Raw genomic sequence first — 27,492 nt, 5'->3', positions numbered from 1 at the left:
TTCCAGCCTTTCGAGCTCAGTCTAGGTGTCACTTCCTCCCAGTGCAGCGTCTTAGCCATAAATGAATAAATGCAGCGAGAGAGCGTCCAGGAAGAGCAAAGTGTTCAGGAGGAGGCTGAGTCAATAGAGGGGGTTCCGTGTAGAGTCTTCTCTTGAAAGCCCTTGGGGGTCCTGACAATTAAGATGCGCAAAGGGAGCTTCCTGGACGCTCCGGAAGGGCCCCAGAGTTCCCTGGCCCAGTTGGACACGGGTGTGCATCTCCCTTGCGCGGCTGGATCAGCTTGGAGGCTGCAGGGTGCAGATCAAGAGCCGGAGGTGACGATGCGGTTGAGGGATCATCGGGGAGCGTGGGGAGCCCGCCTGGGATGCGGGCCAGGAGCTTGCTGGAGCCAGGTAGTTGGAAGCCCCGGAGCAAGAGACGGAGCAGTAGTGAGGGAAGGAGAAGCCGCCAACAGCGCTCGTAAGCGGACAGCCGGAGAGGTGGTGGCCAGCGAGGAACTGCGGAGGCGGTGGGTGGCAGAGGAACGCGTCCCACTCTCCCGCCGCAACTGGCACCAGCGGGGTTCCTCTACCTCTAGACCCCACTGAGGCCTTTCAGGTCCTGGAGCAACCCTCCGCGCACCAGGCGAGGCTGCCGGGTCACTGCGCTGGCGGGACGGCGCTCGAGGACACGTCCTGCGGGAGCTCAAGTCCCGGATTTGGCCGGACCGGGCCGCTATCCTGGAAAACCTAGGGCAAGGCCCCGCGGTCGCCCGACGGTGCCCCCGGCGGCTGGGAGAGGAGCCCAGTAGGGTCGCGAAGACGGCTGGGCAGAGGACTCACCCGACCCGTCCATCACCAACGACGGCTTACATCTCCGGGAAGCCAGCACCCGCGACACTAGCCGAGATCCACAGCCCCTTCCCGGTCGTCGGTTCCGCGGCTTTGGCCCCGCCCCGCGCCGCCATTGGTCAGGGCGGAAGGGGGCGGGGCCTGACGGCGGCGCGCGGTCCCTACAGGCGGCGGAGGCGGGGCGCGCGGCGCAGACGGCGGGTCCCACTGAAGAGGCGCCCGCGGGTCCGCGCCGCCCTCAGGGCCAACGGGAGCTCGCCCGTCGCCCCTACCTTGGAAGTGGCCTCGGCAGTAGCCGACCGACCGCACAGCGGCCACAGATTGGCCGCCAGTCCCCAGTCCCCGGCCCCCGGAGGAGCGCCTACCGCGAGGCGGCGGAGGCCTCGTCGACGCCGCCGAGAGCCCAGCAGGTGCGGCGCGGGAGGCGGTCTGAGGTAGCGCCGCGGCCGCCGGCGACCCCAACCGGAGGCGCCGACCCTGAGCCTCGCCCGCCTCTCGCCGTCGGGGCGGCCGCGGTCTCCGCTCGGCCGCGGAGCGGATGCGCACCTGCTGAACGCCCGCCCAGCCGGCCATGGCCGCGCGCCCCGGGCCGCTGTGGCTCGTGGGTCTGGCGCTGTGCGCGCTGAGCGGTGGTGGTTCCGGCCCTCGCCCCCCGGCCGGCTGCCCGGTCCGCCGCCTGGGCCCTCGCGAGCGCCGCGACATGCAGCGCGAGATCCTGGCGGTGCTGGGGCTGCCCGGGCGGCCCCGGCCCCGCGCGCCGCCCGCCACCGCCCGGCTGCCCGCGTCGGCGCCGCTCTTCATGCTGGACCTGTACCACGCCATGGCCGACGAGGATGACGAGGACGGCGGCCCCCCGGAGTGGCCCCCGGGCCGCGCCGACTTGGTCATGAGCTTCGTCAACATGGGTGAGTGCGGCCGCCGGCTGGACGCGCGGGCGCGGACGGGACCAGGGACCCCTCGCGGGCGGCAGGGGCGAGTGCACGGCCTTGGCCAGTGCGCCCCCGCCTCGAACAGGTGCTCCCTGGTCGTGGCCACGCCCCCAACGAGGGTTGAGGAGTGCGGAGCTCAGGGCCAAGTCCACGGCGGGTGGGGGCGAATGTGAGTCCCACGGATGTGCGCGTTCGTCCCGCCCCCGAACACACCCGAGGGTAGGAATCCTCTCCTGTCGGGTGGACCGGACAGTGCCAGGAAGACAGTTTGGTCCCGGGGAGACAGATGAGTAAACAGGCCCAGATGCTGTCACAGTGATAAGGGCGATACTGGAAAAGGACAAAGTTCAGTGTGGAAAGCCCCAGTCACATCATCAAAGTGACCGGAGCTGAGAACCCAGATGTCCTGAGTGCACAGCTGTCTGTTCCCTGGCCAGAGCCCCAGCTCCTGCAGGTGAGGGTGTGGCTGCCAGGGCAGCAGGCGGGAAGGAGTAGCCTCTGAGCTCAATGAGGCAGTCAGTGGTCCTGTCACCCTGGGCCTAGCACCTGGGACATGGCTGGCATGCAGTGAGTGTCCAGGCCAGTGGAAGGACCCAGTAGGCCCCTTGGACCCTCCTCGTTCTTCCACACAAAGCCCAGCCTTTCCTTTCTACAGTAATTTTTCTCCAAGTCGTGGACCCATTTGTGGTTAGAGTACACGAAGGTGTCTCTCCATTACTAAATCTCTTTAATCTGCAGTCGTGTCCCCTATCTGCTTTGCCTCCTGTCTGTAGCCAGTGAGTTCCAGGGTTCTGGGCTGGAGCAGACACCAGACTGGATGTGGGATTGAAGGACTACAGCTCAGGCTGAGGTGGAGACAGGACCCTTGCCAAAGCCACAAGCATCCCTTCACGTACAGCATCACACTCACCCCTCCCCACAACCCCGGGAACAGACATGATATTCATCCCCATCTCCCAGATGAGGACAGTGAGGCTCAGAGAGGTAATGTCATGCCCAGGACAGCACAGCCTCTCCATGGCCCAGTCAGGACAGGCCCAGATTGTTTGGCCCTACATCGGGTCCTCAAGGAGATGATATTTCTACTGTCAGGAGGACAGGCTTTCAAGGTGGAAAGAGCTTCCAGAGGGGTTTAGGCAGAGGAACCCAGGGGATGGAGCAGCAGCAGGTTTTGTGGGGTTTTCAGCCATTCGCTTCCTCTATAAGGGCAGGCAGAGTGGACAGTCAGGGAGACCTCTGTCCACCACACCCCAGAGCTGGTGGGTGGGCTGGGGTGGGGAGTGAGCACCAGGAAGTGGCTGTTAATCTCTGCTGAGAGCCGGGTGCCAGGCATAGGACTGGGTCAATGAGTTCTGAATGCCACCTTCTTGGTTAAGGGCAGGGTGGGGGACTCAGGACGAAAGAGACCATGTGTGGAACTGAAACTAGAGCCCTTTCCTCAGGACAAGCTGACCTGAGGCCAGAACCAAGAGGGGTTGTGGATACAGTCATCCTGAGAATGTCCCTAAGGGGGACATCCATTAGAGTGAGTCTCTGCCCAGCCAGTGTCCTGCTTCCCCAGCATCCCCTGGGTGAAGGAATGCACAGCCTTGGTGGGAGCTCTTACTGCGAATCAAGAAGTACCCTTAGCTCAGACTGATTTCTCTCCTGCCTCCACTGTGTAACCTCAGGCAAGCCCCTTACCCTCTTGGAGCCACAGATCCCTTCTTGTAAAATGGGGCTCACTGAGATCAGAGCATCGTCAGGGGTATTGTGGGATGGGTTGATAGATGGGATGGGTTGATAGATGGGAGGAGCAGAAAATCAGCCCTCTAGTAGGTGCACCTGGACTGGTCCCTGTTGCCCCAGCTCCCTGCCAGCTGCTGCCCAGCCTTGGTTGGGTGTGTTGGGAATGTCCCACACTTCCTATATGCAACCCAGAAACAGATTTTTAAAAGCCAAGCAAAAGATGTCTGTACCTATTTTTAGAATAAAAACGAGCACTTGAAGAGCCTTTGTTGCACCCATCTAGCGACATGTAAGCTGTTTTACCAGCCCCCTTTGCATGGGCTCAGAGAGGTAAAATGGCCAGCCCAGGGCCACACAGCTCATCCATGGCATCATCCAGGGCCTGTGGATTCCTGATGCCAGCTTCTTCCCACGCTGTCTGTGTGTGTTTCATTAAGATCTGAGGCCTCTGACGCTATGGGATTAACAAGCAAATCTTTGTTTGGTGGAAGCCCAGTCTGTGGGCGGGCCCAGCCAGCTGTCAGAGGGCTTCTTTATTCTGATGTACTAATTGCACTAGTAGAACTCTTGCAGTGTGAGTGGTTTAACTGGTAATTACCTAGACTGTGGGGGTGGGAGGATTAGACACTTAGCAGGAGTCTTTGCTTCTTTGGAGGCCCAGGCCCCAGGCCCTTGAACCGCCACAGAGCCTGATGGCAGAGTCATGGTGGCATCTACGCCCACAGCTGGGCTCCTGTACCCGCACCACCAGCTCCACCTCTCCTACTGGCCTCATCTGCTCCAGAAGCCAGACCTAGTGCCTGCTAGGCCCCTGACCATCCACGGCAGCCTGTGGGACCAGAGGCCTTGGACCTGTCACAGCCTCTGGCCCACAGGCCGGGCATCTGTGCCCAAGCAGATGCTTTAGGACACCTCTGTCATGGCTGCCAGCATCTCTGGAGGGAGGCCGGGGCTGTGGTCAGAGCTGGGGCCCCTGCCTGGCCTGTCCATCTCAGACTGTACACTCTTGGCTCCTCTTGGTCAGGACATGCTGAGGGGGGCTGATGCCCATGTGGAGCAGATGGGGTCTGTCCCGAGTGTCTCCTGTGCTCAGGGAGAGGAGAGCCCTGAGCTGGGAGGCAACATTCACATTCTTACACCACCTGGACCCACCACTGATTCCTTCCTGTTCTGAGTCACCTCCCTTCCCTCTGCTTTCTCGTCCAGTCCACAGCGATGGTGTCAGGAAGCAAGGGGCCTCCCAGCCCTGACCCCGTGGCCCTGTGCTGGAGATAGCTCCTCACTGCACTGCCCCATCCCCTGGGCTGGAGGGTGGGTCTGACCGGCTGTACCTTAGGCACCTGGGGTTGGCCCTGCGGCTGGTGAGGGAGGAATGAGGAGGGAAGGACTGACTCTGCGTGTTCCTTCTGGTCCTTCTCCACCTTGAGTCAGAGGAGTAGCAGATACCGAGTTCCAGGTCGAGAAACGGAGGCACAAATAACCCTGCAGGCAGAGGTCTAGCCAGAAATGCATGGAGCCGTCTTCACTCTTGTCCCAGCCCTTCTCTGAGCAGACTTACTCCTGTGCCTCGAGGACTGGGGTGTTGACCTGAGGTGTTGGATTTGGGGCCAGCAGGGCTGTGTAAATGAGGAATCTGGCCCACGTGCTCCTCAGCCCTGTGACTTGAAGGGGCAATGCTTGGTCTCCATGACCCCAAGGTCACTTTCTTTGGTTCTTTACTAGGGAATTCTTTCATTTTTCATGAATTCACTCAACTAATAGTTTTGTGATAACTGCCATGTGCCAGGCACAGTTGTGGTTACTGGGATGTGACAGTGAGCCTAACCAAGTCCAGCCCTCATGGAACCGGTCTTCGGAGGGGGGGATGCAAATAATAAATGCATAAACCACAGAGATGGTTGTCAAGTGGTGTAGACAGTGACACCCCCCCATCTGGAAACCAGGAGCCAAGGGACAAGGGGAAGGCAGAGGGGACCTGGATGGGGGTTTCTGACCGTGGACTCAGACATAATCTGCATCTCAATGCCACCACCTGCTGTGAGTGTGATCTGGGTCTTCTAGTTCACCTCCAGGAGGCTCAGTTTCTTCCTCTGTAAAATGGAGGCACTCAGGGTACCCACCCACTGAAGCTGTTCTGGGAGCATGTGAGATGATGCCTGGTGAGGACCTCACGCCCAGAACGTCCAGGTCTGTGCCTTCATTTGCAGTACAATTACAGTCACATCTATGTTTTGGAAAAGAGGAGAGTGAAGCTCAGAGAAGTTGGGTGATTTTCCCAAGGCCACCCAGCAGGTCTGCTCCCTGCTCCTCTGCTCTTCTGCTCTTCAGCTCTTCTCCAGTATAGAAGCCGCCTCTCCCTGTGGGGCCCTGGCCCATCCTTAGGTGCATTAAGTGTGGTGGAATTGGACTGTGTGGAATGTAGGTTGTAAACTGAGATTCTTATTTTGAAAATATCTTCATTTTAGGGTTTTATAGAACTAATGATAATGAATGTTCACTGTAAAAAATTCATACCATATGGATTAATTGTAGTAATTTCATTTTAGGAAATCAGACCATATGTTCAGAAACATAAAATATGGGGGCGCCTGGGTGGCTCAGTGGGTTAAAGCCTCTGCCTTCGGCTCAGGTCTTGATCCCAGGGTCCTGGGATGGAGCCCCTCATTGGGCTCTCTGCTCAGCAGGGAGTCTGCTTCCCTTCCTTCTCTCTGTCTGCCTGCCTACCTGTGATCTCTGTCTGCCAAATAAATAAGTAAAATCTTTAAAAAAAAGAAAAAAAAATGAAGTCCTTTGCAACCCTCTCTCCACTTCAGAGAAAACCAGCATTTTAATCCTTTGCTGTAGTCTCCCCAATCAGCCCTGACATTTTATCAATACAGATATTAATATTTTATTATTTTTTATAAAATGGAACATTAAATGCCTACTGTCTTGCTACTTCACCAGTCATTTAACAGTAAATCCTTTGTCCATCTGAAAAGCCGTTAATGTGGCCATATGCCCAAAGGTGGCATCTCTTATTAAAAATTAACTTAGCTTTATCGATGTGTAATTGACATGTAAAATTATAAGATATCCAAAGTATACTATGTGGTGACTTGTTATACAGAGGCATTGTCACAGGATTCTCCGCAGCTGGTTAATCACCACATTGGTCTCCTCACAGATTTCAGTTACACACTATTGTGTCATCAGCTCTAGTCCTTATATTTTACATTAGGTCCTCAGAGCTTATTCATCTTTTTTTTAAATTTTTTAAATTTTTTATGAACATATAATGTATTATTAGCCCCAGGGGTACAAGACCTTATTCCTCTTATAGCTGGATGTTTGTACCCTTTTAAATCTCCCCAATATCCCCCACCCTTAAGCCCCTGGCAACAACTTTCTACTCTCTATCTTTATGATTCTGACTTTTTTCCCAAGATTTCACTTAGCATAGCATGATTTCACCATGCAGTATTTGTCTTCTCCGTCTGGCTTATTTCACTTTGCATAATGCCTTCAAAGTCCAGCCCATCTTGTCACAAATGACAGGATTGCCTTTTTTTTCATGACTGAATGATACTCTGTCGTATGTACACACTGCATCTTTTTTGTCCATTTACCTGTTGATGCACACTTAGGTTGTTTCTATATCGTAACTGTTGTGAATAATGTACAGTGAACATGGGAGTGCCGTGATCACTTCGGGATCCTGCTTTCATTTCCTTTGGATCTATTCTCCGAAGTATGTGTGCTGAATCATATGGTAGTTCTGTTTTCAGTTTTTCAAGGAACCTCTGTGATGATTTCCACAATGGCTGCACCAACAGTGGACAAGTGTTCCCTTTTCTCTACATCCTTACCAACACTTGTTATCTCTTGTCTTCTTGAGGATAGCCATTGTAACAGGTGTGAGGTGTAGCTTATTGTGGTTTTGATTTGCATTTCTCTGATGCCGAATGATGTTGAGCACCTTTTCATGTGTCTGTTGGCCATCTGGATGTCTTCTTTGGAAGAATGTCTATTCAGTGCCTCTGCCCATTTTTAAGGATTTTTTAAAAATTTATTTATTTGGCAGAGAGAGAGTGAGAGAGAGCACAAGCAGAGGGAGAGGCAGGCAGAGGGAGAAGCAGGCTCCCCGCTGAGCAGGGAGCCCTATCTGGGGCTTGATTCCAGGACCCTGGGATCATGACCTAAGCCAAAGACTGAGGTCACTAACTGAGGGCCACCCAGGTGCCCCTCTCTGCCCATTTTTAATTGGATTATTATTATTGTTATTATTATTATTTTTGCTATTGAGTTCCTTATCTATTTTAGATATTAGTTCCTTATCAGATAAGTGGTTTGCAAATATTGTCTTTCATTTCACAGATAACTTGGTTCCATTTTCTCTAAAACCCTGTCAGTCCACCAGGATGGTGTCCCCTGTGAATCCCTGATAACTGCCTCCTTCCCCACATCCATCTCCTCGGTGTTTCTTACCCTTCTGGGGTAAATGTCTACTACCATCCCCTGTAGGCAGGGGAGGAAATGGAGTCTCAAGGACTATAAGTGACTGGCTCAGTTCCTGGGTACCCAGGTCCACAGGGGCGGATGTGAAAAGTGGATCACAGCAGTGAAGAGGCTTGCCCCTGCCACTGGGAGGCCAGAGGGGTGGGCTACTTTGGAGGAGGACACGCCAGGTTTCAATCCTGGGTCTATCACTTGAGAGCCGTGAGATGTTGCACAAGTTACTAAGAGCCTCCATATCTGTTTCCTCACCTTTAACATCAGAATAATGTACCTATATCCTGGTGCAACACTTAAATAGGTTAAGGCATTTAAACCCTTAGCAAGTGCCTAGCAGTGCTCAGTTAGAGCTGCCAGCGATCCGAGGGAAGGGCCTGCCCTATTTATCTACGCCCTCCCCCTAGCCCAACCATCCCCTTAGGGACCTGCAGCTGAGTGGGTTTCAGGATCCATTTCAGGATCAGGCTTCCTGGGTTCAGATCCCCATTCTGCCACTTGCTGTTTGTAGTGGTTGCTGTGGTATTTGCCATGTCTTCTCTTCAGGAGTAAGCTGCCTGGAGGGTGGGCTTCGGACCAGTGGCGAGTCTTCCTCTAGGCACTAAGTGGCCAGGTGCACAGGGGCTGCTTATCCAAGGTCAGCCACCCTCCTTGGCAGCACCCCACATTTAATGGCTATTTTATGGGGGTGTAAATGTCCAGCCCCCTTGTCTCAAGGAGGACTGCTCTGAATGGCCCCTGTGCAGGAGGAATGGGCTGAGGCCTTTGTGGGTCCACATCACTGTTCAGCTGAGCTCAGTCCTGCTGCCTCCATTCCTTACAGAGAATACTCTCTGCCAAACCTTCTGACTCAGGGACTTTTTCCCAGGAAACCTGACCTGAGATACTGTTTATATGATTTTTGTGTAAATTATTTAATGCTCTATGCCTCAGTTTTCTCCCTATAAAATGGGAAAGATAATAGTTCCTGTGTCATAGGACTGCTGTGTTAAATGAGATAATCTGTGCCAAGTGCTGAAACAGTGCCTGGTAAATACCCAATAAATGTTAGCTTTATCTGTTTTTAGCCCAAGGCCAGCTAGTTAGTAACAAGACCAGAAGTAAAATCCGGTTATTTCCTTTAGCTGCTGGCTCTGTGCTCGGAGCAACAGCCATTTATTCTGAGCAGCCAAGGGCTCTGAATACAGTGAGTTCTGGGGAAGCTGAAGGCTGCAAGGCCTGGGTATGGAGAATGTTGGATTGTTCGGTCTGTGGCCATTCTTTAACACTACTAGGAACTCACTGTGTGCCATTCCCCTTCCTGGTTATCTTGGGGCCTATTCCAAAGTACAGCCCCAGCCCAAGGTCTGCTTGTTACAGCTATAAATTAAGGCAAAATGGGAGGAATGACCATTCATGCATTCAGCAAACAGGAGCAGAATGGTTCAGCACAGCAGAAGACAGACCAGGTCTTCCTCTCATTTTGTGGGAGACAAACAAGGCCAGAAGAAGAGGAGGAAGGTTCTCCTGGCTGGAGGACAGAGAAAGCTCGGCAGGAGATAACATTCAGGCTGGACCTTGAAGAAGGGTAGAATTTAGTCAGAAGGGGGTGGAAGGAGAAGGTGTTCAGGTGGAGGGGAGGCATGAAGGTGAAAAGCTCTCGGCATGTTTTAGAACTCCAGTTCCTCCAGTGAAAATCTACTCCAGACAGTTTCCCTGTTCAGGTTCCCTCTGTGTGTCCCTTGATGCCAGCATTCAAGTTCCTCGAGTCTTGTACACTGTGTCCAGTGTTCTAGTCCAGCTTGACCACATGGTGTTCCCTTGATACGTCCCCAGTATGCTGAGGCTTTGAATGAGGGGAAAATACAAACTTTGGAGTCAGATACACATAGACTCTCATCCCACTTTGGGTGCTCCTGTGAACCCATGCAAATCAGTTACCTTCCCTGACCATCCATGTTCTCATCTATAAAACTGGGCAAATAATGCCTCTTCCACTGAGTTCTTGTGTCCTCTGGCCTGGTTCTCAGTGATCCTGTCTCCTGGTGTTCATGCCCTTGTGCAGGTCCCTGCCACACTGTGCCAGCACTGGTCTGTGTGACCAATAAGGGTGATGATATGTCACTTCTGAGACTAGGTATAAAAGACTACAGCTTCCTTCTTGGGTCCAACACTCTGCCACTCCCCGCACCCCCACCAGATTGCTGATTCTGGGGGAAGTCATGCTGTGAATGCCATGAGCAACCCCAGGGAGAGGTGGACACCATGAGGAACAGAAGCCTGCCACCAGCAGCCACATGAGCTTAGTAGATTTGTTCATCCCAGCCAGGAGGGACCCTGAGCCAGACCCACCCGGCTAAGTGCCTAGATTCCTGACCCTCAGAAATATGTGAAATAATAAATGTTTCTTGTTCTAAGTTGCTACAATTGGGTTACTGTGTTACACAGCAACAGGTGACTAAAAGAGTTAGGTAAGCATTAACAGAAGTGGTGTGTGTAACGTGCCCAGTGTGATTCCTGACACAGTGGGGTGCTTAAATAATGGGAGCTGGCACATTATTTCCCAGCCCTGTGCCTTTACCTCTCTTGCATTTTTGGCTTGTCAGGAGTCTCCCACCACTCTCAAATCTGTTTTCTAGGAAGTGTCACTGACCCTTCTCCCCACAGCACCCTCCATGATTAGAGCCCTGATCCCCCATCCTATGTATTTTTCTTAGGATTTGAGTCACTTTCTGCCAGCCTCATTCAGAGCCATGCCTTGCCCCTTTCTCCTGCTCCCTAAGAAACCATGAACAACCTGAGAACAGGGGCTAGATCTGACTCTCCATGACATCCCCCTCCCACTGTGCACCCCAGGTCCTGTGTGGCAGGTGCATGGGGCAGACTGGCAAGGTGAAGGGAGGAAGAACACAGTGGGAGGCGGGGGCTGAGAGCAGGGGCAGGAGCCTGGGCCTGGTCAGCTGGGGCAGAGCAGGGCCTGCCCTCCCTGTCCTTATGGAGGCTGACCATGGGTGCAGCATCTCCCTAAATGCTTTCCTGGGGTCTCCAGTCCTCCCAGGGCCCTGCCTGGAGGAAGGTGGCTTCAGCAGGCATTCTGAAGGGACTGGGGTCCTCCCTTTGACAGCAGAACCTCATTGACAGGTGACCCTCCCATCCTAATTTCGCCACCTACAGGGAATCTGTTGCCACGCATCTCACATCATCTTTAAGTCTGAAAGAATGTGCCCTGCCCACTGATGGGGTTCCTCCAGCACTGGGGCCCAGGACAGGGAGGTACACCCACTCCACCTCCTCATGGGACCCATTCCCTACGGGAGAAAGGGATGTGTCACTGTGACCACATCTTTCTGGAAAACTCCCACAGTTCAGTTCTTTCCCTGGAATTGCACTGGGGAATCGTATACTTGCTCAATCTCGTTGGATTTATTTTTGGCCTTGACCGACTTGATGTGGTGGAGTGTGCGGGTGTTCCCTTTTAATTTGGGGTCTAAAGCTGTCTGAGGTCTGGACTGGCAATCATGAGTGCAGAGCCATTTATAGAAGCAGCTCTTGAAAAAAGTCGGTAATGAAAACTGACTAAAAATACCTTAGAAATGAAGCCTCCTTGGCCTCCTCTGGGTAGCACTGAGATTTCTGGGTGGGAGGGAGAAGCCCTTCAGACACAGAACTGGTAGGTGATCAGTGCTGCAGCTCCTCCCGGGGCCCCCACCAGGCACAGAGATCCTGGTCTTGCTTTAGGTCTAAAGGGGGCACCTTAGCCTTGTCACTAGCAGGACTAGCCAGATGGGACCAGTGCCTCTGCTTCTGGGACCCTCAGGAGCCTGCTCTCCACCTCAGCAGCCTGGCTGTGGGAGTGGGGACTAGTCCTGCAGCAAAGTGAAGATGTGAGGGGCTTCTGACCGAGACCCGCTGTGCTGTGGAAGCCATTCCCAGACCAGCAGCTGCCCCACTGTCCTGCGGAGCTTGGGAAGAACCTGCAGACACATGCCCTCTCTGGGCCCCCGGAACAAAGGGAGCTCAATGACATCCACTGAGAGCCTCCCGTTTCCACCCCACATGGTACAGTCCTGCCCTTAATTGCTCACCGTCCAGATGGACACACGAACCAGAGATGGGGACCCCTGGGTCAGGGGAAAGAGAGAGGCCAGCAGGCTGATCTGTGTGAGGTCAGAGGAGGACGAGGTGCCTTGAAAGCTGGACCTAGAGGAAAAGCATGCTTTAGACAGGGCAGAATGGGGGTGACTCAGGAGAGGGCGCTTTGGGGAGGGCCTTCAGGGGAGGGAAGAGGTATCTGTAGCCAGAAGGCCCAGGAGGCCATGAGGTTGGGCCGGGCCAGCTCGTGGCGGGGCTGAACCAGAGCTTAGTCTCCTCCTGGGGACCCTGTGGGGTTGGAGAAGGGTTTGAGAGCAGACAGGTCAGGCAATTCTGTTTTCTTAACAGCCACTCTGGGTGGCTTACTTTTGGTCAGAAGCAAGACAGATTTAGGTCCTGAGTGACTCTAAATTTTGTCCAGGGCACAAAAATAGACAAAGCTTTTGTTGGTGTAGGACTGGTGGACTCAGGGTGTGGCATCTGGAAATCTAGCCCACGAGTGGTGCAGGGCCTCAGACACAGAAACGTAGAATGTGGATGGCGGTCACAGAGGGTGGAGGACATCACGTCCCCACAGCGGGCCTTTCCCAAATGTGGGATCTGGAGGTTGGTTTATCAGAGACTAAAGAAGGCTGAGAGTCCTAATAGCACACGTTGATGATTCATAATAATTTCTTGTTCCGGAAGCCACATTATGGTGATTCAGAAAGTAAATTTGTTTGCTCCTTCCCCAGACAGAAGCTGGTTCAGTGTTTGATCATTTGGGGCAGCTTTTATAATTATGTAGAAAATAAACATTTAGAAGTGCCTTTTGAGCCAGGTGTAGCTTTGTCTGTTCCCTAGGCCCACTGAATAATTCGTGTGGGGCCTTTCATATCTTGCCAGTATATCTTGGGGTTATTGTGTTAAAGAGTAAATTCGTATGTAATTTTGCCAGGGTACTGCTAAACGATATTGCCAAATTGCTCTCCAACATATTCCTACCAGTGATGTGGGAGAATGTTCTTGTCTGCTCTCACCTACTTCTCAAAGGCCACACTGAGCACCCTATAAAGTATCCTCTTCCTTTCCACATTACTGTTGACCTCATAACCCTCCATATTCCACTCAACAATGTAAATGGCATCCCTTGTCTTACTTGTTTTGTTGTTGGTAGTGTTCATATTGTGTCTCCCCCATTAGACCATAAACTCCATCAAAACAGAGACCTGACTTACTTACTGTACTCCCAGTGCTCAGGTGGTCTCTACCTTACCATCGTAAGAACTTAATACATTTGTTTATAAATAGAACTTGATAAACCAATGAAAATTAAATGAGCAAAGTGATACATTTATTTAAAAAAAGATCATCCCAAATCTCCCCTTCCTCTCCTTCCCATGGCTTTGAAATTTCTGACATGGCCTCTTGAGGGCATCACATCTTGGCACAAATAAATAGGGAGATTGCAAGTTAGGCTCCTAAGAACTTAAGTTGAAAGACTACTCCTCCCAGTCCGTTCCTGTTTACAAAGCCCTTCCATGAGGAAAGCTGGACTGCACCCTTACTCCCTGTTCATGGAGGAGAGGAGGCTCTGACCTGACCACCTCCACAGTTTCCTGTGCTGCCTTGAGTTGCCTCTTTGGCTAAAGAAGTCTTGGCCTGCACTTGGTTAAAAAAGGGACGTAGAGGTGCCAGAAAATGATTTCCCAGAACATCTGCTTTTAGAAAATCTTTCTCCTAGCTCAGAGCAACAGCCACTGAAAAGGAGGCAAATCTTTAGGTTACATCTTCCCATCCTCCCAACTGACTGTCAGATGAAGGATCTTTCTTTACCTAGTCCCACACTGCAGGAAACATCACTCATTTCTGATGAAAAACATCACTTTCCTCACAACGTCCTGGCTTGCCTGGAACAGCCAGGGGGGCAGTTTCCTGTGCTGAGCTACTGGGTAGTTCATGGATTTCACAAATGCATAAGGTAGAAGCTTGGAACCAGGTTCAGTTCAGGTGCACAAGGCTCCCTGACCCTGCAAAGGAGGTCAGCAAAGGAGGGAGGCCCCAGAGCGTGGTCCTCCCTTGGAGCTGGCAGATTCGTGGGTTGTCCCCTTGGCCCCCAGATCCGAAGGAAATCAGCTGCAGGCCTGTGGAACGAGATCGCCTGTGGCTCCACCCGCGCACCAGCCCCACAGCCTTGGGAGCAGATATGTGTTCACGGATCCGGGTTCGAGGCTCTGTGAGGAGTCAGGTGAAGGGCGGGACAAAGCCACCCTCCTTCCTCCTCTGAGCCATACCCCTGTCACAGCCAGCAGCCTCGACCTGGGGCATCCTGCACATCCAGGATTCTTAACACAGCCACGGAACAGAGGTGGTCTGTGTGGTCCCTGAATCCACAGAAATTGTCCCCAAAGCTGTGCGTGTGGGAGTGTCCATAGGGAGGAGCGGACGCGTGTGGCAGTACTCATGGCCCACATCCCCGGGTGCAGGGCCAGAGCCCTGCCGTCCTCGCTCTCCACATGTGTGGGAGGACACGGGTACCTCCCGGGGTCACCGCCCCCGAAGCATCCTGGCTCCCGGCTGCGCATGTGCTGCCTGTTCACCAACCTGGCGGAGTCTAGCCGTTGTCTTTCTTTGCCACTGTGGTCTCCGGAGAAAGAGCCCACCTTGTCCCGTCACTGTGTGTCTACCAGCCCCACCCAGCCCAGCTGTTGGCCTGTCCCTCGCTGGACCCAGTCCCTACCGCAAGGACAGGAAGCATTCCCCACATGCACCTCCGCCCCAGCCTGGTGACTTGTGGTCCCGGACCCCAGTAGCCAGAGAGAGAGTTTTTAAAAAGACTCACAGACATGTCATTAAAATCTCAGTGTTGGGTTTGGGGGAAGGTGCTGGGTGGCTCCCGCCCCTGCTTTCTGGAAACAGATTTGGGGTGTTTGACAGTGACAGGAGACTAAAGTGGGATGGTACTAAATATACCGTCCTGGGCATTTCCGGGCAGCGGGGGATGTGGGATTGACTCGCCACCCCAGCCTCCGGCCCAGATAGATCAGCCCCACTTCGGCTCCCCTCCAGCCTGTGCATCCCTTTCCCCTCTGCGCCTCTTTCACCCACACTTCAAACCACAGCGCCCCCCTGCTGCCCAGAACCCTAAACCCCGCTGGCCAGACACACAGCTGGTGCTCCCAGGCTGGAATTCCAGCCCTCCAGAGTCAGACCACAGCTAGACTCAGGGCCGGTCCCCCACAGCGCTGACCTGTGGACACCCCCGCGCTGCACACCTGTGCCTCTGAGGTCTCCTCTGCCTAGTATGGCTTCCCTGCCACCTTTTCCACCCCACAGGACTGCGCATGTCCCATCCTTCAAGACCAGTTCAGGTGGCACCTCCCCTGGGAAGCCTGCTCAGATCCCACCCATCATAGGACCGTCCAGCTTCCCTGGGACCTGACCAGGTGTCACCAGGCGCTGTCACTCCTACTTTGCTCCTTCTTGTTCCTTTCCAGGTCTCCCTCTGACCCTCCTCCTTCCTTCACCTTGTCACCAAACAGGAACTGCCATCCTTTGTCTTTCGCTGTGTTTGTGGCTGTTGTTTTCCCTGCCTGTGCTATCTATTCCTCAGCCCTAGGCCTTTGTTCAGGCTGGGCCATTCCTCTGCATTGTCCTCCCTTGACATGGGGGCACATACACTCTCAGCCCTTGAGGCCCAGCTCCGGGGTCAGTTGCAAACACTCCCTCTCCCCCAGGCTCCCGTGCATACACATCAGCAGACTCTGCTCAGCCTCAAAAACATGATCAGCTCTGTCCCTGCCCACCCCGTGGCCTGTTTCTGCCTTAGGTCTGATGTCAGTCTTCCCAGAGGAGGGACGTGCCCTCAGGTCCCATCCTTGGGTCCCAGAGCCAGCAGGGGATGGGTGGGGCAGGCTGGGTTTAGGGCTTGGGGGTCAGAAGCAGAGGCAGCTCTTGCTGGCACCACGGTGTGCTGGGCCCTGTGCCAGACACCTCAGTGATTGACCTGCCATGCCCTCTCAGCACCAGGAGGCAGAGCTTGGGAGCAAGTCCCCTTGCAGAGGAGGGAGCCGTCCCCACCCAGGCTGCCGGGGCCCCATCTCCCCCAGCCCCAGCTCTGTCCAGAGCACAAGTGACCGACGGCCCCACTCTATCTCGCAGTGGAGCGTGACCGCACCCTGGGCTACCAGGAGCCCCACTGGAAGGAGTTCCGCTTCGACCTGACCCAGATCCCAGAGGGCGAGGCGGTCACAGCCGCCGAGTTCCGGATTTACAAGCTGGCCAGCGCCCACCTGCTCAACAGGACCCTGCACGTCAGCATGTTCCAGGTGGTCAGGGAGCAGTCCAACAGGTGCCTACCCTCACGCTGCCTCCTGATGAAGCCTGGCCGAGGAGGGGACACTTCCCAGAGGACAGAAGGGGAGCTCCCTGGGCAGTACACCCCCAGAGGCAGAAGGATATTTGGCCAAGGCCTCATGTCACTGTGGGTAGAGGCCCAGCATAGGTCACGCTTCACATCCCTGCCATGCTGTCCCGGCTGTGGGACCATGGGCAAGTCACTGAGCTCCCGAGCCTTGGTTTCCACACCCCTGCTGGGCCCAGTAGCATTTTGTGCAGTACATACAGTGAGAGAAGGCACATGGGGTGCCCACCCCGAGCCAGGCGGGATAGGTGCCCCACACAGCGTCCCCCGGGTGGGCACTGGAAACGCAAAGGCAGCTGTGCCGGCCCTCAGTTAATTGTTTTTTCATGTCCACAGGGAGTCTGACTTGTTGTTTTTGGATCTTCAGACGCTCCGAGCTGGGGACGAGGGCTGGCTGGTGCTGGACGTGACAGCAGCCAGTGACCGCTGGTTGTTGAGCCGGAACAAGGACCTGGCGCTCCGCCTCTATGTGGAAACGGATGATGGTAAGGCTCAGGGTTGGGCAGCAGACCTTCTCCTGGGGGCTCTTCAGTGCTGCTGGCACAGAGCCAGCTGCAACCACCTCCTTTGGCCCTGGAGGCCTGGCCTCTCTCAGCCAGCGACTGGGGTGATAATCCCCTAACCACTTTGGGTGCTCACTGAGGTGCAGAAGCCACGGTACCCACAGCGGGAGCCCCTACCACGCTGGTCTCCCTCCTCTCCTTTTGCAGAACCAACATTTCAGTCACTAAGAGAGAGTCCATGTTGTCCCTCCCCAAGAGCAGCTGTGTATGTGGGCGTGTCCATACTGGGCAGGGCTGAAGGGAGGCAGTTACACCCTCAGACTGGGAGCAGAGAGGCCTGGGTTTGAATCCCAGCTCTTCAGCACTCTAACCTGGTGAGCTTGGCAGGGTACTTACCTTCAGGGTCTCAGTGTCCTCTGTAGAACAAGGGTTCACATCTTCATTCATTCCCCAGGCAGCTGGGGGAGAATCTCCTTCATCGCAGGCAGTGGAGTAGAGGAGGGAGAGGCAGGAAGTGGGCACAGGATGGTGGATCTGAGCTACAGCAAGGGGCCACCATGGCTGGAGCTGGGTGGGCAGGGGCGAGGTGGGAGAGGAGACTGAGAGCTGCAGGGCACATCCTGAGTGTGGGTGAACCCAGGACCCGTGTCAGGGTGGCTCCCTGTATTTCATAGCAATGGAGGATGACGGGATCTGAGTCAGGTTTTTAGAAAAGAGCCCTCTGAGACAGCCCCTGGAGGAGGGCATCACTTACCCTGGTGCTTAGTGAATTAGGCTTCCCATAAGTACAGTGGGGACGGGGCAAGCGAAGTGAGTTCACAGAGGAGAAAGCTGATGGCACTAACTTAGCAGGTGACCAAGGCTCAAGGTGTCCTGCACCTGCTGTGTCCCCTTGACGTGATGGAATGGGAAGGGCCCTTCATCTCGTTCATCCCAGAACCCCACCTGACCGTGGGAAAAACATCAGACAAATCCAAATCGAAGGACCTGCTACAGATGCCTGACGAGTGTTTCTCAAAACTGTCCAGGTCGTCAAACACAAAGAAAGTCTGAGAGATAGTAACAGCCCGGGGAGCCTAAGCAGTTGTAGCAACGGAATGCCGTGTGGGATCCAGGATGGGACCCTGGAGGAGAGAAAGGACACTGGGGAAGACCAGTGAGGTCCGAATACATCGTGTTTAGTTTATCCTCGGACTTAGTGTTGGTCCTTTAGTTGTGACAAATGCACAGTGCTAATGTCAATGTTGGCATTTCCCGGGGAAACGGGCCTGAGTATCTGGGAACTGTCTGTACTGTCCTTGTGATTTTTCTGTAAATGTCAGCTGTTGTAAAATAAAAACTTAGTGTGTGTGTCCAACAAAGGCCCTGTCCCCCTGCAGTAGTCTGGGGGGGACAAGAGCAAAGTCAGAGCAACAGGAGCCATGAGCTGCAGGGGAGAGTGGAGACGTGCTTGTTGGTTGGTAGCAGCAGAAATAGAGAAGAGGGGATCGAGGAGGAATGATGGAAAACGTGGATCGAGCCAGTGGCCATTTTTAATAGAATCGTTATATTTTCCTGCCTGAGTGTGGGTAGTGGACGGGCAGGCTTGAGGGAGCAAACCAGGAGCCCTTTTTCGGCAGCGATGTTATTGAGAGCCCTGGTTGATGTCCAGATGGAGAGTCAGCTAGGACAGTTGAGAGCTGGGGCACAGGTGGGAAGCGCCCACATCTAAGTGGCTTGAGAGGCCTGGAACCGGAGCAGGTCTCCTGGGCAGGGGTGTGGATGGAGAAGGAAGGGGACGGTCCAGAACTCTAGGGCCTCCCCTATGCAGAGGGCTGCCCAGAAGGGGTGATGTGGAGGATCTTTCCATCCCATGGGGGTTCTGGGGTGGAGAAGGTGGCCTTCCAGCCAACCTGAGGGCTCAGGGTCAGTCTTCCTTTCATAGACACCACCACGGGGCCTCTGCAGGCATGGCTCCCTCCCCCATTGGGTGCAGGGTCCTGGGTTTGGGTCCTGCAGGCTAAGAGGCACGATGCTTCCCGAGCCTCTTGGGAGTGTGGAGGGGCCAGGACGTCGGGGGTCACCTTGTCTCCACATAAACACCCTGTGTGCCCTCCCTGCTCTGTGATGTGGCAGCTGTGGCAATCAGTCAGTCCTTACCAGGTCCAGAGCCAGGAGGCAGAGGGCATGATGGCAGCCCTTCATCGGTTCGCCAGATTGTACACGGACCCCATGGAGCTTGGGAAAGACATCTCCGACAGTGTCAAGCTCAGGGTCATGGCTTTGGGCTCTGCAGGATTCCAGAGAACCTGATAAAGGCGCTGCTCAAGACACATGTCAAGGAAGCAGCAACATGGGGGTGGACGACTTTGGGCTGGGCGTTCTCTTGGAGACCAAGCAGGCCCCCCATATCATTGGCACTGAGCAGGGGAGAACCAGTGCCTGTCCCGCAGCTGGGGCTGGAGCTGCCACCCCAGGGCCCCGGGGGAGCACATCCCTAAGGGGTGCACAGGGGTGCCCCTGTTCTACAGGCCCATAGCCTACAGGATCCTGGTGCAGGAGAGAGGTGCCCCCATCAGGTACTCGCAGGAGGCCACATGGCCCTCAAGAACCAGTACCCAGAGGTGAAGGACTTTCTCGGGGACCACTGTCTTCTGGAGCGTCCATCTTGGTGGGTTTGCTTTAGTGAAAGGGTGAAAGGCCCACTGCGGAGGAAACGTTATCTTCAGAAGAAGCGCCAGGAGTTCCAACGTGCCCATGAGCAAAGCTGCAGAAACCTCCATGATGGGGGCAGACGAAGCTACAGGTGTGGGCATGTCTGCCCCCGAAAATGTCCAGGTTCCTAACGCTGATACGGCCGCGTCATCTGGAGAGAAAAGTATGAGAAAAGAATTGAGCATCTCATGGTGCAGCCAGAGGAAGGTGAAAAAGCCAAGTGTGTGGGTGACCCCAGGGCCTAGATCATCACACGGGCAGCTCTTGAACACGAGGATGGCATGTGCGCCACCTGGGGCATAGGAATCCCGCTCCTGCCCAGCAACTACATCAGCCCAGATGTAACTATTCATCTTCACCGTGAAAATGGGATCCTGGGCTTCCTTCCGTTTCCATTAAAAGAGGAGGCGGATGCAGATCTCATCACTGCGGGTGAGCAGACGGTCACCATTTCCCTCGGGAGCTGTTTTTTCTCCCACGAAGACTCATCTGTAGTAATTCGAGGGGACACCTCTACCTCACCATACTGGGAGCCGTGCAGGTTTCCTGTCTGGTGACAGGCTAACGGGGTCACCCCCAGAAAGAAGGGGAGCAGCCCGGAGGGAGCCATCGGTTTGGTGTCCAACACCAAGGCCAGAACGGTGGTCACCATGCAACGCCACACCAAGGACAAGGGACCCCACGTCTTGGAGAAATGCACTGGGCCGCTGACCAGGGCGCTGTGCGGACAAAACCATCCTCAAGAAGGCTGTGTTCCACGTGCACGGGAAGAAAGGCCCCACGTGGATCGAACTCTGGGATGGCCTGATGGAGGACGACATCAAAAAGAGCTCGGGCAGCCCTTTGCCCTGTCCCCAAACCTCAGACCCACACAGCAGGTGGCAGCCTGAGCTGGGAAGGAAGCCCCGGTCACAGAGGGTGGGTTTCACTGGAAACCAGAGGAGGTCTGGTCACCTCTCCATGGCGCTGGCTGTCTGACCAGCTTTCCCACCGCCAGACAGACTATTCTGCCAAGAGGGATATGGCTTTAATTAAAAACCAAAGAAGAACGGAGCCCTTTATCTTGTTTGTTCTGTACTTCCCAGAATGGTCTGGTACCATCGTCAGGCGCTTTGAACGCCCTCCTCACTGTGCTGTTTACATGACATTGTGTGCAGCTCGAATGAGCCCACGGGACAGCTTTCACAGAAGGGCCTCCCCTTGTGAATGAGTCAGGAAACGTGGGGGGATGGTGAGGAAGGCGTGACCACCCCCATACCCCCAAAGCCCCACTTTGCCGGCACCGTACGCCCCGTGACCTGGGGGATGCTGTCCGGGTGAGCTTGTCTTCCTGCGGCCCCTCTGACTTTTCCTCTGGGGCCTTCCGTCCTCTGGTTAAATTCTGTGTCCCTGCAGCCTCCCCTCTTCCTCCCTGCATGTCCTCCTCCTCGTGGCTCGATAGATGTATCTGGAACGACAGCAAGGTTGTCTTGCTGGGCCAGAGGACTGGCAACGCAGTGACAAGGTTCCCCTGTCGAACAGCCGTCCCTCCGTGTGCTTTCGAAGGCTGTGGCTTGTGGTAGGAGGGGTTCTAGAAACCTAAGACGGATTTCTGGGTTTTCTCATCCTCAGGCTCCTGCTGCTGCTGGCCTCCTGTCCAGCAGGATTCTTCCCAAGTGAGCCTCTAATGGGTCCAGGGCATTTGTGTGTGGGGCAGGTGATGCCATAGGTCAGAGTTCAGTCTTTGGATTGATTCGTTGTTCAGTCAACTTGGCCCAAGGACATGGGCCTACAGCACAGCTATTGAAGGACTGACCTTTACCAGAAGAGCAGGACTGTGGGTGGGGCAGGCAGTGCCCTTGACCTGTGGTGTATCCCAGTGACTCATAATAGACCCACTAATGGAGCAAACATAGGTATTTGTACATGTGGACATCTGTATACTGTATGATAAATGCATGTGTTTCTATACATATGTGTGTGTATGTCAGGGTGGTCACTTCGAGGGGACAGGGACACGGAACGGGAACAGTTGACTCTGCATGTTATAAAGCATAAAACTGAGTTAGTAATCCTCTCCTGTTGTTTAAGAAAATTCCACAGGAAGAGAAAATGAAGGGGTCTGTGGCACTCTCGTCTTCACAGTGGAAGCCAGGAAATAACTGACGTGTTTAAAGTGAAGCTAATATCTAAATATGGTGTATTTTCTCAAAGGGTTTTATACATTTGAAATGCTCATTGTGGAGACATTTTAATAGCAGTGAACGTGTTTATATGAAAAAGTTGGAAAAAATACAGACACTCATGGTCACCATTGTGTAAAACTTCAATTGACATGAATATATTCCAGAAATATGAAAATGCTGTGTTGGAGTGTGGAGAGATTTCAGAGGGATCTTTTTTTTCTCAAAGGTTACTTTACAGTTGCTATTGTATTACTTGGACAATTAAAAAATCAGGAGGCAGGAAGCCTGGTGGCTCAGTCAGTTGAGAAGCCTTGCTCACTCTTGGTTTTGGCCCAGGTCATGATCTCAAGGTTGTGAGATCAAGCCCCACATGGGTCTCTATGCTAAGCTGGGAGTCAACTTGAGACTCTCTCTCCCAGTCAGAATAAATAAATAAATCCTAAAAAAAAAAATCAGGAGGTCCTTTGGAAATACAAAGAGGTACAGGAAATTAGTTTTATTGGTGGAGTCGACATTTCCAGGGATCATGTCTGTGTTTCTTAAGGCATCCTCATCTTTAAGCAGCTTTGGGACCAAATCTCATTTTAATGGGTAACCCTCTTCCTATCCAGAGGCCTCCGTATTTCCCTGCCCACAGTCTTTTCTCTCTTTTTGGACCCACAAACCTGGGGTTAACTCTTAAGTGAATAAGAACTTGGGGTCTGAAATTAGACGTGGGCTGAACCCCAGCTCTGGGACTTTGGCCTGATGTTGTGGCCCTGCTGTCCCCAGTGTCCCGTTTGTGGGCATCACAAGTAGAACAAGCCCTTGCTATGTCCTGGCAGCTGCTCCCATCTGCTGGGGCACAATCCATCGAGTCCTCCGAAAGTATGGGGTGGGCGGGAGAACTTGGGCCTTGGAGCTCTTAGATGGCAGTGGGAACCACGGTTCTGTGCTCCCCTGGCCACGGGGCTTCAAAGTTTCTCCGTGAGGCATGTGGTCCAGGTTACTGTGGAGACACATGGGGTCACAAGTGGGAGTCGCTCAAACCAGTTAAGGGCTTCACAGATGGCAGTGTTGACCACTATCACAAATGACGACCCTGTGTTGGCAAGGCCCCCCGCCCTGTCTTCCGTGGACCATCTCCCTTGGGTCTCCAGATGAGGAAACTGAGGACCTCTGCCTCCATGGGCCAGAGCCCGTGCAGTCTCTAATGGAAGGGTCCCCGCTGTCCCCTGTGCCCGGCCCTGCCTGCGAGTGACCGCCCTCTCTCCTGTCTCCATCCCAGGGCACAGCGTGGATCCTGGCCTGGCCGGTCTGCTGGGGCGACAGGCGCCACGCTCCAAGCAGCCTTTCCTGGTCACCTTTTTCAGGGCAAACCCCAGTCCCATCCGAGCCCCTCGGGCAGCCAGGCCCCTGAAGAGGAGGCTGCCGAAGAAAACCAACGAGCTGCCACATGCAAACAGACTTCCAGGGATTTTTGGTGAGGTCCAGGGCAGGCCTGCGGCTGGGCCCCAGAACAGCTCTGGGGGACAGAACCCTCCAGGCCTGCCATAGGTTCAAGCCTGTGCTTACCCTCCAGCACTTTCCCGACACCTCCTTTGTCCTGTGTGCCTTGAAGACCAGCCACTGTCCTCTCTATTCCTGCCACCCAGAAGCATCTTCTCAGACCTCCTCTGGCTCACCAGGGCTTTTTCCAGAAGTCTGTCAGCACCAGGTGCCCCTTCCTCCAGGCACTGGTGGCTCTCAGGTCTCCCCTGGGGACCCTGAGGACCCATTGTTGTTTTCTCCCCACCTGACCAAGTTCCTTGGGATCGGGGTGGGCCTGCCCTGCCCTCCTGCCCTCCTTTCCTCCATGGGGAGTCAGCCTTTGGCCTCCATAGAACCACTCAACCCGGTGGAACAGGTGCGGCAGAAGAGGTGTGGGGAGGTCAGGAGGTATCTCTGCAGAGGAGGAGCTGCCTGATGTCCTGGGCCCCCTTGGGCTCTTTATTGGCACCTTTGGGGCCACAGGTTGGAAGTCAAAGGAGGCTGGGCTCAGTGCAGAGTTACTCTGTAGCTATCAGGAGCCACTGGAGCCATGGAAGTTTCTCGAGCTGGGTCAGGGCACCAGCAGAGCTGCAGGATGGGCTTTATGACACCACATGCCTTAGTTCCTCTTCAATCATTTTATTCAACAAATATGCCCAATGCGGTGTCCCCACCCTAGGAGCCACCAGGGGTAGCTGCGTGAGCAGGAACCCCAGAAAAGACCTGTGCTTCTGTCCCTGCAGATGATGTTCACGGCGCCCACGGCCGGCAGGTTTGCCGGCGGCATGAGCTCTATGTCAGCTTCCAGGACCTCGGCTGGCTGGTAATTTCTGACTATCCTCCTTCTTCTTAAAGACAGCCCCCACCCAAACATCCTAAGTGTAGCTCCAGGAGGAGGTAGAATTATGGGTGATTTTCATTTTCTCATGCATTAGGCTCTTCTGTGTTTTCTGAAGGGAGAATATCTTACTTTTATTGTGAGAAGTGCTTCTTGGTAAAAACCATGAAAAGAGGGATATTTTGAATCCTCAGCCCTAACAGGTCAGATCTGCAACAGGGAAACGGAGGCCATGGTGGGCAGTGCGCCTGTGCACCTGCTGGGACTGCAGCTCTAGGAGATGTGGGCGGTAGGGGCAAGTGGGGAGGACAAGGCCCGGGCTGACTGCACATGAGGGGGACAGAGCTGTGCTGAGAGTGCCCAGCCTCTTGGGGGAGCCTGTCTGAAGGGACCCTGGGGTTGGCTGACTGGCCTGGGGCTAGGGGCTGGGTGCAGGGCAGCCCCGAGCCGTCCTGTGCCGGGTGCTAGATTCAGGAGCTCAGGAGGGGGCATCTGGATGGGACTCACCTTCTCCCCTTACACCCCCAGGACTGGGTCATTGCTCCCCAAGGCTACTCGGCCTATTACTGTGAGGGGGAGTGCTCGTTCCCACTGGATTCGTGCATGAACGCCACCAACCATGCCATCCTGCAGTCCCTGGTCAGTACTGCGTCTGTCTGGTCCGGCTCCCGGGGACGGGGGTTGGCACGGCCTGGTGAATGGAAGCCCCTGCCAGGGGGTCAGGGGGCTCTCTCTGCCTAGAACCTTCCCTGTACACATGAGCAAGGACGGCCTGCACCTGGAGGGAAACGGGTGCCTCTATGGCCATGCTGGCTGTGTAGACGCCTATGTACCTCAACATGCATATACCCAACTTACCCTGACTGCTGGTGCACACCAACCTCTGTATACTGCACACACACGTGTGAGGACACCACAGACAGTATGTGGGTACCCAGATTTACAAGACATGCTTGCTCATGGTCAGACACACAGTGCCTGCATAACGGGCGTACATCCTTCCTGGGGCCCATGTGCTCCGAAAACACACATCACTGTGTGCACATGAGTGACACACACGTGCGCTCAGCTGCCTGCTGCATGTGTGTGCAGGGAGGGGTGCGGGTGTGCCTCGCTGGGCTTCTGGGTTCTGGCCTCCCCTGTTCACCTCCCCGCTGGCACTTTTTCCCTTTGTGCTTTCCGTAGACGGTATGGCTTTGGGAGCTGTGGCCGGGGTACCTTCACAAGCTGCCGTTGATTGCTAAGTGTTTTAAATGTTTGTTGGTTCTAGGGTTGAAATTTCTTCCTAGAACATTTAGATAGAATCCACCCCATGTTAATCTAGTAATAGGTGACGTGATGCTTCTGAGCAAGAGTAAATGTATCTGCAACAGCAGTTTTGACCCTGTGGTGACACTGCCTTTCTCAGACCCAGTGGGACTTGCTGCCCCCAGGAGCCCTTTTCCTGTGAGAAGCTCGGGAGTGATGAGATATGTGTGCTTCCTCCGGCCCATAGGGGCAAGTGGGTGGTGGTCACCCACGTCAGGATGGCTGGGTGGACTCAGGCTGCAGGGCAGTGGGGGGGCAGCTGGGAAGGTGATGCTGGGGTTGGGCAGGGGCTGGCACAGAGGGGCTTATGGTCCCACCTAGGATGCTGGGTGGGTGGACTGATTTCCAAGGAAACTGAGAAGCTGGTGCAGGGTTTTAGCAACACAGGTCAGTGATCTGACTTACTCTAGAAGTAACTGGCAGCAACACGCAGATGAATGGGATCGAGGGTGGGGCAGGCGGGGAGCCAAGTGAGGGGCTGCTGTGGTCACCCGACAAGGGGTGGGGGCAGCTGGTGGAGGGTGGAGGTAAGGCTGCTCATGGGCATGGGTGTGGGGTGGGAGGAACCCAAGAGCCTACAGATGAGGGCTATGTGAAGACAGGGATGGGGAGCCTTGTCGGGGGCAGAGTCGTTGCTGGGGTCCAAGGTGGTGAAGGGGGGGACAGCAGTTCTGCACCAGCTGCACCGTAAGATTGGGGTCCAATTAGATCTCAAGCAGGGTTGCCGGTGGGAAACCAAAGCAACAGATCTGAGGTCAGAGAGGTGGCCAGGCCGAAGCTCTGTGAGAGAGGGGCATGTGGTCAAGCTTCAAGTCCTCGAAACAGATGAGCTCCTTTGGGGAGACCGCAGACACTGAAGAGGTGGCTAGGACTGGCCTCCTCTGTGGGGATGCCAGGGCAGTGATGGGGGTCTTGGGGTGTCCTGGGGGCCAAGAGAAGAAAGCATTTCCCCCTGGGCTCATCCTCCCAGCCCTTCTCCATGCAGCAGCCAGGGGCCCCACTAAAGCACAGCTGAGCACTTTGTTCTCAGCTGAGAAGCTCGCCTTGCCTCCCATCATTCCCCGGGGGAAGGCTGAGCCCCTTGGCCTGGGACACAGAACTCCTCACGAGCCACCTTGCTGACCTCGCCAGCATCCCCACATGCCCCAGTGTCCTTATCTCCCTGCACAGGCCTAGTGCCAGGATGGCCTGATTTTCCCACCTTTCTGGCTTTGCACTTGCTGTTCCCTCCACCTTGAAGGCCGCCTCCCCCGCTCTGGGCCCAGCTACCACCTGCTTACCTGCACACCCCGTGTCTGTGGCCCTTCCTGTCAGGGTCAGCCACCATGCTTATGCTCCCAGTGCTAAGCACCCGTGTGCTGTGCCAACCCCCATGGTCCTGTTTGTCCACTGGAATGTTCCCTGTCTCCCCTTCCTCCCCACTGAGTCTGTGAGAGTAGTGACCATGTCTGGGACATTTCTGTGACCCATCCTGGCAGAGCTGGCACAGGATACATGTTCTAGATATGTTCATGCTGGAAAATGAGAAAAGAACCATTATACTCATTTGGCAGAGAAGAAAATGAGCCCCATAGATGCATGATTTGTACCCAAAAATGCACAGCCAGTAAGTGACCCTCCAATTTGGTCTCCCAGAGGCTCAAAGACAGGCTAAATGGAATGGCACATGAGCCTCCACAGATCATTCTGTTTGGTGCCAGATAGGGTAAAAGGCCTTCTTTCTGTCACTTAGCTAACAAAGCTCTTGTTTGGGGGAGTTTCAGGAAGGCCGCACCCCTGCAGTGCCTGACTTCTCCCCAGCACCCCAGTGCAGGAAAGGCCCTCCCTGGTTTCCAGACATGTGGAGCCCCACGGCTGGTGCAGGTGGGCCGGTGTCCCCCAGTTTCTTCCACATGAACACCAAGGCCCGTCCCTGCACCTGGAGCTGCCAGACAGGTTGCCCCTAGCCAGCTTTGTCTGGGTCCCACTTGGCAGGCTCTGAGAGGCCCGATGTCCTGGGCTGCAGGGTGGCCACCACCCCTGG

The 27,492-nt window shown here is 54.7% G+C and overlaps 1 protein-coding gene across 4 annotated transcripts in view; it reads left to right on the top strand.

Annotated features, from left to right (window-relative positions):
• Positions 1-998: 998 nt before the first annotated feature.
• BMP8B (bone morphogenetic protein 8b) overlaps positions 999-27,492 on the top strand; it is a 30,856-nt gene continuing 4,362 nt past the window's right edge. The window contains exons 1-7 of one of the 4 annotated variants that reach the window (XM_082687038.1): positions 1,000-1,736; positions 16,191-16,380; positions 16,789-16,937; positions 23,082-23,276; positions 23,376-23,510; positions 24,067-24,146; positions 24,690-24,800. In XM_082687038.1, coding sequence (XP_082543164.1) covers positions 1,403-1,736; positions 16,191-16,380; positions 16,789-16,937; positions 23,082-23,276; positions 23,376-23,510; positions 24,067-24,146; positions 24,690-24,800 — 1,194 coding nt within the window. In that variant the 5' untranslated portion in view covers positions 1,000-1,402. Of the gene's footprint in view, positions 1,737-16,190; positions 16,381-16,788; positions 16,938-19,097; positions 20,017-23,081; positions 23,277-23,375; positions 23,511-24,066; positions 24,147-24,689; positions 24,801-27,492 lie in introns of those variants that run through there. The other 3 variants (XM_082687039.1, XM_082687041.1, XM_082687040.1) reach the window with 3 other exon arrangements.

This window comes from Mustela nivalis, assembly GCF_964662115.1.
Source record: "Mustela nivalis genome assembly, chromosome: 10".
Taxonomy (NCBI): domain Eukaryota; kingdom Metazoa; phylum Chordata; class Mammalia; order Carnivora; family Mustelidae; genus Mustela; species Mustela nivalis.
This window is presented reverse-complemented; position numbering and strand designations above follow the sequence as displayed.